This window comes from Saccostrea echinata, unplaced genomic scaffold, assembly GCF_033153115.1.
Source record: "Saccostrea echinata isolate AGI-Se365-2 ecotype Australia unplaced genomic scaffold, CSIRO_AGI_Sech_v1 ptg000062l, whole genome shotgun sequence".
Lineage (NCBI taxonomy): Eukaryota > Metazoa > Mollusca > Bivalvia > Ostreida > Ostreidae > Saccostrea > Saccostrea echinata.
This window is the reverse complement of record NW_026889811.1, coordinates 3,077,207-3,089,320: the sequence shown is the minus strand read 5'-3', so window position 1 is coordinate 3,089,320 and position 12,114 is coordinate 3,077,207. Positions and strand designations below refer to the sequence as shown.

The 12,114-nt window shown below is 36.5% G+C and overlaps 2 protein-coding genes across 2 annotated transcripts in view; one reads left to right on the top strand and one right to left on the bottom strand.

Annotated features, from left to right (window-relative positions):
* LOC133175505 (uncharacterized) overlaps positions 1 to 12,114 on the bottom strand; it is a 32,481-nt gene that overhangs the window by 2,571 nt on the left and 17,796 nt on the right. The window contains exons 7-13 of the mRNA XM_061310620.1: positions 5,669 to 5,779; positions 1,902 to 5,521; positions 1,665 to 1,812; positions 1,173 to 1,364; positions 839 to 947; positions 662 to 735; positions 183 to 376 (exon numbers count right to left, since the gene is read on the bottom strand). Of these exons, the coding sequence (XP_061166604.1) occupies positions 183 to 376; positions 662 to 735; positions 839 to 947; positions 1,173 to 1,364; positions 1,665 to 1,812; positions 1,902 to 5,521; positions 5,669 to 5,779 (4,448 nt within the window). The remainder of the gene's footprint in view (positions 1 to 182; positions 377 to 661; positions 736 to 838; positions 948 to 1,172; positions 1,365 to 1,664; positions 1,813 to 1,901; positions 5,522 to 5,668; positions 5,780 to 12,114) is intronic.
* On the top strand, positions 7,129 to 11,973 carry LOC133175228 (mitochondrial intermembrane space import and assembly protein 40-like). The gene is made up of 3 exons (XM_061310336.1): positions 7,129 to 7,208; positions 9,516 to 9,620; positions 10,205 to 11,973. The coding sequence occupies exons 1-3, from the start codon at positions 7,187 to 7,189 to the stop codon at positions 10,561 to 10,563; spliced, it is 486 nt and encodes a 161-aa protein (XP_061166320.1). The 5' UTR covers positions 7,129 to 7,186; the 3' UTR covers positions 10,564 to 11,973.

Genomic DNA, 12,114 nt, shown 5'->3' with positions numbered 1-12,114 from the left:
ATGTGTCTTGCAAAATTAATAAAAACAAAATATAAGTATTTGTGTTGACAGTCAATTGATTTTATTGGTTAATTACACAATAATATCCAATAAGTATCTTTTTCCCAAAATTCTTTACGAATGCAATGTTATGTGAAAAAAAATCTATCCAGAAATTGCAATGGTTGCGATGTGATACGTACTTGAGAATGTCAGGAAACTCTGGTCGTTCCGTGGGAGGCATAACGAGCATGTCAGACACAAGGCTGGCCAACTCCTTGTTCTGATGGGAGATCTTTGGCCAGTTGGCCTGTATACTGACTGTAATCTCTAGACTGTTCTCACCATAAGCGTGCATCCCGCCAGACATAATATAACAAATCATCATACCAGCAACCTACGAAAATTTAAAACTACATAACTTTGTTGTCAGAGATATTTGCTGAACGTGTAGAAAAACCATAGCGACCAACACCTGTATATCTGACTTGATGGAGTACACCTTAGGCCAAGTCATAGCGAGCCTTACCTGTATAACTGACGTGATGGAGTAAGCCTCGGACTCGGTCATTACCTGTATATCTGACCTGATAGAGAACTCCTCGGACCCAATCATAGCGATCCTTACCTGTATATCTGACCTAATGGCGAACGCCTCGGACCCAATCATAGCGACCCTTACCTGTATATCTGACTTGATGGAGTAGGCCTCGGACTCGGTCATTACTTCTGTTGGGGTCCAACAACTCCTGTCCTCTGTAAGAGATTGTAAGAGCAGTTTTAAGCCTGATCCGTGAAGTTGAGATCAGATGGATGAGAAACAACAAATGGAAAAGAAATTCAGTAAGAATGACCTCACCTGATATCGCCTTACTATTCATTAACTGAATTTGCCTCGATGTGTTTCTTGGAAAACCATACTCACTGAGGCGAAGTCTACCTTCGGTGTCAACCAAGACATTGGAGGGCTGTAACATAGAAGTACAAACTGCATAAACAGGTGCAGAGAATCACAATAATTTTTTTTATCAATCAAACATTTGTATCTTTATATCTTCATAATAAATTTTAGTACTTCAAAATTATCCATCACCAATACTTTTATGAAGGATGATCTAACGATTTTTTAAATTAATTTTTGAAATTGATTGGTTGATTATGTTTTTGTTGAAATTTTCTGAAGGGCTTTTCACCATGATATTTCCGTGAGGAATGCCACAGTTCTCGTGCAGTGACGTCAGTCCCTTGAGGAGCTGCCAGGTGAGCCTTGTGACCGTTAGGGGGTCCACTCCCTGATTCAGACGCAGCATACTCGTGTATTCAGCCAAGGTGTACTCGTGTAGCTCCATCGCCAAGTAACACACATCATCCACTATGACGAATGACTAATAATTAGAAATGAAAGTAAAAATAAAATTAAGAAGCAATCATGACAACAAAATAATGATGTTGATATCTTCTAACTTTTACAGCAATTATACGAATAAGATTTTATTGGAATCCCTCAAAATCAAACTTTATCAGCTTGTCTTGTGGGCAGCATGGTGCATCTGTCACTAAAATCATGTGTTCACCACAAAGAACCTGAAACAGTCTTCACATAAAATAAGTAACATGTAAGCCATGTAAGTCCTTAATAAAAATCAAATGTGACAAAGCTCGAGTCTAATGAATGTTATACATACCTTATACTTGACAAGAAAGAACTGATTAATATTATCTGATACTAAAGTTTGTAGGAAGCCTTTGTCGAGTGGACGGTTCTTAAGGTCAACCAGCTGGACTGCCACCTCTGACCCGTCACACAGAAAGCCAAGCACGGAACCCTCGTCCCTGGAAACCAATGAAATATTATGTACGAAGAAAATCTCTATGAAGGGAACACTTAAGTCAATCTCCAGACAAATAAATAATTTACTCACGAGTACGAAATTTTGTATTTCTCATATTGTGCAGGAAGGATGATATCCCCAACACGTCGCCGTAGATGCTCTGGTAGTTCGTATATCTCCTTCAGTTTAGATCTCCATCTACAGCTTCTTTTGTTCCATGCGTTTATGCATGCCTTTGTAGATTGAGGAAACACGGCCTTCGGCTTTGGTTCCTCTCCATTGTTTACCATTGAGAACTCACTGCTGCGATATGCCTCATCCCTGTCTGTATTCCTTGTGTCTCTACTTTGCAAGTGTCCACTCTGTTGTACTGTGTTATAACCGTGGCTATCATTGGTCATTGAAATTGGTTGGAGATTTGTAGTGAAAATATTAGGACTACAAGGTGTACCATGATTTTCTCGAGAATTCAAGTTGTTTTGGGGGGTATTCTCAGCTGTTGGCATCAGTACTTCTTGGCGCATTATGTTTTCAACTTCTTGTTTGGATAACCCTAGCGCAGAAGCGTAATACTGGAAGTCGTGGAAGTAATTGGTCTGTACAGCAGCGGGATTGTTGCTGAACTGCCGATAGTAGTTGTGGAGTTGAATGAATTGTATCAACTCCATCTTGTGACGATTAAGTGCTAGTCGACTTTCGTCGGCAGGATTTTCTTCAGGATCATGAAATCCAGGAAACGAATTTACATGTATATCATCCTTTTCATCGCGTAGTTCCTCAGGAAAGCCGATATCATCACGCTGATGTTTGATAGTCAATGCATTTCGAAGTATACTGTCTCCCAGAGGACAGTTTCCTGAAATTGTTTCCACTTCTTGGTCTTTGTTCCTGTCTTGAAGAGCCAGACGTGGGTCAGGTGAAAAGGTAATACCAGTAGCTTCCAAACCATCCAAAAAACTTCTCAATGCACCTTCCCTATCGCCGTTAGGTACTTGCCAGTTGCTGATCTCAGCTGCCTGCCCGGGCTTTGTGGACTGCTCATGTTGCAATTTACGTTCATGGCCAATAGGTTTAATGACAGCTACTTTGGTATTATTTGTTTCAACGGGTTCTTGCTGTCCGTCGTCGTATGTATTCTTTAAAAGTTCTGCTTCAAGTTCAACCAGTGTCATTTTCCTACAATTTTTATCCACTGAACAATTGTTTTGTGTTCCATAAGACGAATATTTTTCTGTCGTTTCAGCTGACTTGGATGGATTTACTTCACTTGAGTGGTTAATAAGACCAACATCTGAGGTAAAAGGGGCAAAGTTAATATTTTTCGTGTCCAGATTTTCAATATCTGTTTTGATCCTATTTCTATATGGCTGTACGTCATTTGAATGACACGAAGGGAGTTCTGTGTTGCATACCACACGTTTTTTGGTGTTATTTTCAAAACTGTTTGAACTGAAAAGAGACTGATCGTCGCTTTGTACTTGAATGTTCATATTTGGGTTGGGCTTCGAGCTCGTTTTAAATGCAAATACGTCTTGTTTGTAAGTGTGATTCCCTGTGTTTTTGTTCCTGCTTTGTTCTCCTTGCTGATCAAAGTTTTGATAAGCATTCAATTCTGGTTCTGAAACTGTGGTATTCATAAACTCAACTGCAACATCTTTTAAAGTAGGGGCTGGAATTTTACCCCAAGGGCACGTGTTTTGTTTTCCAATTGGGGTTATGGTAGCGTTCTCGGACAGCATTATATCGCTATTGGCATCTGCTAGAAAAACAAGTCCCGCAGCATTTTCGGAAGGGTCATAGAGTGTACCCATATCAACATTGCCTTTCCTCCGTGATTTGCTGTGTCCTTTATAATTCGAAGCTTGCAATTGATCTTTAACTTCTTGTAAATCTTGAGATTTGTCAAAAGAAGGAATGTTCTTGTTATCTTCAAAGGATACAGGGTGTTGGGCTTTCTGATGGCTTTTGCATACTTCCGAGTTTTGAGTACTGAATTCGGTTTCAATTCTTTTGTCTCCAGTTTTCAAAGAACGGTCATCATATGAAGATACAGTTGTTGAAGGTACATCAATCTGTTTGAGTTTATAAAAACCTTCTTCTACGGTGTGGCGAACATTCTTTTCAAACTCGGACGTATCCATCCAGTATACATCGCTTTCCACTTCTGTGGAGTTTTGTTTGCTATACTCCACCCATGCAGGGACTTCTTCGCTTGGGTCGTTAGCAATAGCCGCCAGGTACTCGTCGCTGTCCCAATGCTCAGCTGTGGATTCAGACTTCATTGATTCAGGAAAATCCTCCTCGTCTTCCCACTTTCTTGTCATGCTTTGCTTGAGAGAAGGAAATTCTTTCCAATCATCTGTTTGGATTGGTGAAACCGATTCAACCACCCGAGGATTTGGTATATTATTCTCGGTGTACGCTGTCTCTTGGTGGTGCCTCTGACACAATACATCTGACCACCTACGTGATTCAGAATTCTGGATTCTCAGCGTACTGGTATATTGCGGTGAAGGTTTGGACCTCTCAATCTTCTTGCCAGGCTTCTTTGGACCATTCTGTGTGTCTGTCTTTTGTTGATTTTTCTTTCCAATTACCTTTGTCCAAGACTCATACTGCTCAGCAAAATACTTTTCACTATCTTCCTGCTGAGTATCATCAGAAAACATCTGGTTTGTTTGCAGGTCTTCGCCATATGACCAGTTCTCATCATCTCTCTGTTTTGATTTCTTGGTCTTCTTCCTTTTGTTTTCTTTGCTGTTGGCTGATTTATTCATTGCTGCATGAAACTCTTTATTTTGACTGTCATTGACGTTTTCTGTTTTATTTGTTTCTGACCTTTTCTCTATCTCGCGAGCTCCTGTAAGTTCATTGACTAGATTAAACTCCTTCTTAAATTGTTCCTGAATCCCGATGTGATCCCCTGAATCTTTATCGGTATGAACTGTGTATATTTTTTCATCCTTGATGCCAGGCTCATTAGAATCATCTGGCTCTTTTTCCTGAAGTTGTTCAGTTGCAATTCCCTCCTCAGAATCTTCTGTCCTCTTTTGTTTTTCTCGCAGTCGCTTCTGTTTCTTTCGTTCTCTTTTCTTCACTTTTCTGGTTCTTTCTCGTTCCTCTTCGTCTAGCAATTCTTTCATCTTGGAATTTCTCTGATTTCGCTGAAGATGATCAAACTCGTCCCAGAACCTAGTCCACAAGGTATGTCCTTTTTCCTTCAAAACCTCGTCGTGGTGTTTGAGCGTCGCAAATTTACCTCTCAGAGATATGTAGGGTTCAATTTTGCTTGTGTTCTGTTCAATCCAAGTCTGGCAAATTTTGCACTCGTTAATGCAAACAATGGGATAAAAGACAGAAAGCATGAACTCTGTTGAGTGTTTTCCGGAGTCTGTGTAGAATTTCAGTGCTCTGAGGCAGAATTCTGGTCCTCTTGCTTGCAGAAACTGTCTGGCGAATCTTTCATCTATCATTGAGTTGTACCGATACATGCATGAGCAAAAGACAGCGCACGCGCTGCTGACAACCTCATGATGTCGTAGGAATTTCTGAACGGCTGAGAGCATGTTTGGAATCAGCTTATCTCGGTACAAGATGTCACGACCTGGTTCAACTTTGGACAAATGTAGAAAAACAGGGATTAATGTGTCCGTGAAAAAGTCATCAAAATCTGCATCTTCCACCATACTTTTCATCCGATCGATTCGATTCTTTAAAAAAAATCAAGTTTTTACAGAACTTTCACATGAACCAAACTGAATCATAAGAATGTGATAATTTCATATTAAATTTTATTAAATAAGTTGAAAATAGATTTTGGACCATCCAAGCTTAAGATGACTGGATACATTTTATACCTTGACATAGACTTCTCTGTTTTTCTGGGACATTTTACAAAGTATATGTTTGACAAACTCCTCTCCATTGTTTTCATCTTCGAATCCATAACAGACTGCTGTACAGTGGCACTGAAACGATCAAAGTCACTATAGCTTGCCTTGCACATTTTGTTTTGTTTCGAAAAGATCGTGGAAACGGTGGGATGGGGGAGTGTTGATATAAATTCCAAATCATGATTTAATTGAAGTTCATTTCTTTCAAATTTTGGCATTTTAGATTTCCCAACCGACTGAATGCCTATGTGAAAAGTACTAAATAAATTATTTCATTCAGCGAACAATCTAATAAACTGGGGCCCAGTAAACCGTGCATAGCTCCTCTCTTCATATAACACTGTATTTGATGTGCAGTGGCGGACCTAAAGGGGTAAGGGTCCTCCCCCCAGTTTGATTTTGGGACAGTGTGGGGGAGAGAGAGAGATAGCGCTGGGGAACAGAATTGTGTAAAAATGTATAGCCTATTGAATTTTTAAACTTACTAGCACTATCAACACTGTGTAAGTCTTTAAAAACTTCTAATTATCTCAAGTGCACGTGAAATGGAAAAATAAGCATTTTCCCTCACATCGATTCGGTCAAATTAAACAATAAAATGCTTTTTTTTTTAAGTTGGTACGGGAATTAACGTTGCACCAGTGTTGCAGAAAAAAAATACATTTATAACCAACATTTATAAACGTTGGTTATAAATGTATTTTTTTCAATAGCTGCAACCGTTAATTCCTGTCAGTAAACAAACAAAGAAGGCCATTTTATTGTTTAATTGTATATTTATGTCTGTATAAATAATTATTCTATAAAGAAGGTTTAAGGATTCTCTATATACTAGTGATAAGTGATTTTTGGACAGAAAAAAATTTTCAACATAGGGTACTTTATTCCGCGGAAAAAAAGTTAAAATATTGATGAATAAAATCACTGTTGCTTAATCTAATGGGGAAAATACATGCAAATAGACTAAAATGTTAAGAATGTCTGTATTGATTGCAAATCGCTATTGAATTATGTTCTGTAGATTTTAAACTTATTTCATTTTAGATCTAAGGACAGATCATTCTAACTAAAAAAAAGTGGAATTAGAACTCCTTAAAATGAAGTATTTAAAGGGTCTGAAAGTGTCAGAATCTTTACTGTTTTTCATAAGAAATAAAGGAGAAAATTTTCAGTGTATATAAATTTATATGAAAATTATATCTAAATCATCCAGTAATCAATTTGATTTTGATAAATCGGGTCGTACAATGTAACAAAAAAAATTGCTTTGATCATGATACAGTGTATACAACTGTATACTGGACCTTTTCAACAATAAAATAAAAAAAGGATCGATTGTGTAAATTAGTCTTTTCCAAATTTTTGTTTAATAAAAGTGATCGGGTTCGAGATTCTTCAATACACATGGTTGTTTTTCGGTTTCGAAACCGAACGAACTTGACGTTGACCGTGGTATTTACATCATTAACTTAATTCACAGCGATGTCGTATTGTCGAGAAGAAGGTATGGAAATATTAAGAAAACTGCATTGAGAAACATTTTATTTGTAAAAATCTTGGAACTCTCTCCAAACGTCATTCATTGACATTAATCAGTTAATTTCAGTCATCAAGTACTGTAAATCATCAAGATCTAGCAAAATTCTGTTCCGATACTACTATCATTCCAATAACAGCGTGTCATTTTGTTTAATGGAAAGTGCTAAGGTTTCAAATGTTGATCGCCATATTCTCATCTACTGGTTGTTTCATTTCAATGAAATGTTTCATTTCAACAGGTCCAGGAAAATCACTATATTTAGCTATATAGCTTAATTTACCTATATAGCTTTATTTACCTATATAATATAGCTTTATTTAGCTATTTTAGAATAAGTTTCTGTTTTATGAAAAGCAAACAAAAAGTCGCATGAAAATTATGGCTGATATTTTTTTTAAAAGGTTTGATAAAAACAACCTAGGGCATAGATAGTAAAAACATTGCCTCTTTTAAACACTTTTTAACCAAAAAATGCATCTCTATTGTTTGGATAGCTGTCCATTACTGGAAGTGCGATGAGGCATGACTAAGTGTGATTGCCTTGCATTGTGCTGAATGATTACCAATCAATTATCTTGTTGACCAAAACTGCTTTTCTTTGTTAAAGTAGCTGCTTATTCACAGATTAACTGTTATACATAGCCCCAAAACTTTTAGATCTTTGATTGCAATTGCACAAAAGGAGAAACATTTTTAAAAGTGGGTTTTTGGTGAATTGTTTTCAGTCCATTTCAAAGTTGAAAACTAATACTGCCGCATTATGCAACTTTTTGTCTGCTTTTCATAAAACAGAAATTTACTCTGAAATAGCTAAATAAAGCTATATTATAAAGGTAAATAAAGCTATATAGGTAGATTTAGCTATATAGCTAAATATAGTGATTTTCCTAGACCTGTTCAATGAAATGAATACAATTTTGCATTATTCTCTTTAGAGAGGTGGACAGGCTTTCCCCTACATCGGCGAAAGCCTGTCCACTTCTGTAAAGAGAATATACTTTGCATATGAACAGAGAACCCAGCAAGGCCCTGATGTCTGACCAATCGCATTGAATGATGGTTTACAAGTATGAACTTTGCAGGAAGTAGCAACACAACACGTGGTCAGTCAAAGCCCTTTGCTGTATCCTCTGTTCATATGCAAAGAAGTATCTTTTCATTGAATTCAAACATCCAATCAATGAGAAATATGGCGATCATTTGAAACTTTTGCACGCTCCATTAAACAAAGTAACACGCTGTAATTGGAATCATAATATATGTGTTGCATGTCCGAAAGGTAGTCAGACGTCTTGGCCCATCATATCCGACACCTCTGCCCAGACAGGTTGACCCAAGATTTAAGACAGGTCGGCTCATATAAAAGACATCTCAGCCCAAGAAAATTGTAGAATTACTGTATCTAACATTTAATAATCTTTATGGAAAGTTTGATAAATATTATCATTGGTACTTCTTTTACGAATATTAATATGAAATTTAAGAAAAACAAGAAGTTATATGAAGGCTGTCCAAAAAGTTTGTGGACACATATGCTATATTTTCTTTATAATTACTACAGCACCTAATGTGTGCAATAATATTTTGATTTTGGCCATGATTTACTGAAGCCATTAGTAAAAATTAAAACAAATAGCAATGATGTACCAATGAATATGTTACTTGAAGACTTGAATGTTTTACAAGCCTTTTCATAAGTAACCCTAAGCGTCACCCATGAGGCGTGTGTGCTTGAAACAGTGAAGGATGCATCACATCATCATGTTTATTTACCAGTTCGTACTGTATTATGGTCTTTTTTTTTCTCCATTATCATCAGTTTACTCAAGGGAGGGTGTTTTTATGGTTGAATAAAACCTTTATCATTTATTCATTAATAGAGAAATGCAATGATTAAAAAATTCATGCTTTTCAGGATCTTGTTTAGGGTCTGACTGCAACTTTTGGTTAAAAAGTTGACGTAGTGGACTTGAGTTGACTTGGTTATGAGCAGGTCAGGTTACAAATTGACCAGAAATCCTTATCGATTGTTATAAGCAATTTAATGTCAAAGTGATTAGCCAGTAAATAGCTTGTCCAGCCTTAGTCCTTAAAAATTTAATTGTACCCTGACTGAGAGTTAACCACTAGCTAATCACAGGGGGATAGAATGAATTCTTTTTTATTTAAATTGCAACTACAACTTGTTGGTTTTTCTCAGCTATTATTTTTTTTGGGGGGGGGGGGGGGGTAATTAATGCAGCTTTGTTAATACAGCTAAATTAATTTCAGGTAAAGATGGAAAAGACAGGATTGTTTTTGTGACCAGGGAGGAGGTTTCTACCCCAAGTCAGGCCATGATAGCCCAGGAAGAGGAGGAACTCTATGATGGCCCCAGTAAGCAGTCATTCTATCAAGTAACAACATTGTATCATTGTACAATATGTTGCAGTAGTTCTGTTTTATTTGCTTTTTTAATAATGATCAAATATAAACAGAAATCCTATATTTTCAAACAAAAAAGTGTACAGTTGCACCCAGTGGTGTGGTATATTAAAATTACATGTATACCATTCAGTCTTTAAGGACCCTTTTCAACTATCAACAATGGACTAATGTATATGGAAAACTTTAGACTGAATTTACAAGGCAACTTGACATGGAGTTAGAATAAATCTGCCTTTCACTGGTTAACAATAAATTTAACTTTAATCATACTACCTGTTGTGTTTGCATAATTTTCCCATTCATAAACTTATTTAGGAGATGTAATTAAATATTTACAATGAACAACTCTGGAAATGTTTATTGATCTTATTGATATTGTATGAGGATATTTCTGGACCATTTTCAATATATTAGATATTTTGTCTTACTTGATTTTAGCATTAAACCACCTGAACAACATGAAAGACAACTATTTTCCCTTAGTTACAATCAATAAATTTCATTCATAAATTCAGTTTATATGCTTTTTTTAGCTGGATTTGTGCAGCCTAATGGAGACCTGAATTTTGGATGTCCCTGTGTGGGGGGTCTCCATGCTGGACCCTGTGGGTACGAGATGAGGGAGTTTTTATCCTGTAACTATTACAACTCCAAGGACAAGGAGGATCCCCGGGGGCAGGGCTGTGATGAAAAACTAGACACCATGATGTCCTGCATTCAGAAACATGCTGACTATTACAGGGAGAAGATGTCTGGAGATGACGAGGAAGAGGAAGATCCCTTCACTATCACAGAAAACGAGGAGGAGGAAGTGTCCTCCTCCCACATCGACGTGACCAGCAGCATTGTGAAGGACAAGGAGGAAACAACAGAGACTGGTACCCAGTCCTGATGTTCATGTGTGAACTAGTTTTCTTGTTGTTTTTCCCCTTTGTTATGAATGTGAGTATTAATGTTGAAAGTAGAGTGATCCTGTAGTGGCTAAGATATTGACAATTGTGTGTCAAAGGTACTATAGTAATGAGTTTTTTTAATTAAGTAGACAGTTTTTTATAATTATGTTGGCATTTTTTTTTTCAAATCATTGAAACACTGTGTGAAACTTTGCAATTGTTCTGTTTAAGGAATCATTTTTTTTGTAATTTATTTTCAAATGTATTTACTGCGCCTCCTTCTACTTTGTATTCAATGGCATTAATGAATGATCAATACACAGTTACCATTAAATTTTATACATTGACAGTGATAAAGGAGCAACTTCACAACTATGAGCATTTTTGACATATTTTAAAACCAGATTCTGTACATGTAATTTATGGCATTACTCCATAGCATTCTTCATGAGGAAAATTTCATTAGCTTCAAGATTTTTCTTCCAAAATATTTATTTCATACTGTTAGGGGGAATTAACTCGCATTGTTAGTTGTAAAACTAAATTTACATCTTGACAAGGTTGCAAATTTAGGAAGCATTGAATAATATAAAGAAAAGGTCAATGCATACACATTGAAGACATTGAATTCAAATATCCATGATTAGATACCAAAGAAAAAAAAAGGACAACTTATTATACATCTGAACAGTTTTAAACCCTATACTCTGTAAATGATTTATTTATAAGAACTTTATTTTTCTTTTTAGATAATTTCATAAAAATATGTGAATATAAAGTTCTTGCAAATGAAATGTGATTTATTGTGAATCAGATGCATTTTATATTGAATTTGAGTTGAATTAGAGACTGCCACATATATTTCATTAAGACTGAGCGCTAGGTAATAGGAAAAGTGTGTAAATTTGTTTATATGTTGCATTATACTATGGGCAGTAAAACATTAAAAACAGACATTAAAAAATAGCATAGGTGTTATTAGTTACATAGTTTTTTAGTGACAGGGTACGGGATGATACCTGGTTAGTAAATTTCATACCTGGCGAGGCGAAGCCGAGCCAGGTATGGAATTTACTAACCAGGTATCATCCCGTACCCTGTCACTAAAAAACTATGTAACGAATTTACCCCACCGATGAAATATTTATGCATTGTCTGTGGTTTGTAAAATTGTTTTTCTCACTATATATATGTTTCATCACTCATACAATGCCTATTATGACGTCACGTTGTGTGACGTAATGTTGTTTTGCGAGTGTTTCGTGCTGTAATAACGTACTGACAGTTTTGAAGACTTTCAGTAAAGGGAGAAAAAGGTTCCATCTTCGTTACTTACATTAGTTAACTGTAACATTGTCAACAGACACTCGGCAAATCGCGTGAACTCGAGTTGTTCAAACGTTACAAAAGAACGATAACTCCGTATCTACCATGTATTGATTTTCAAGCGACTAGGTATAAGTAATACACCCCCTTCACGTGACAGACTTCAACCAATCGTAAGCCAGGATTTCCTCGAAAAATCAACAGAGGTGGGGTAATGTTTTGTA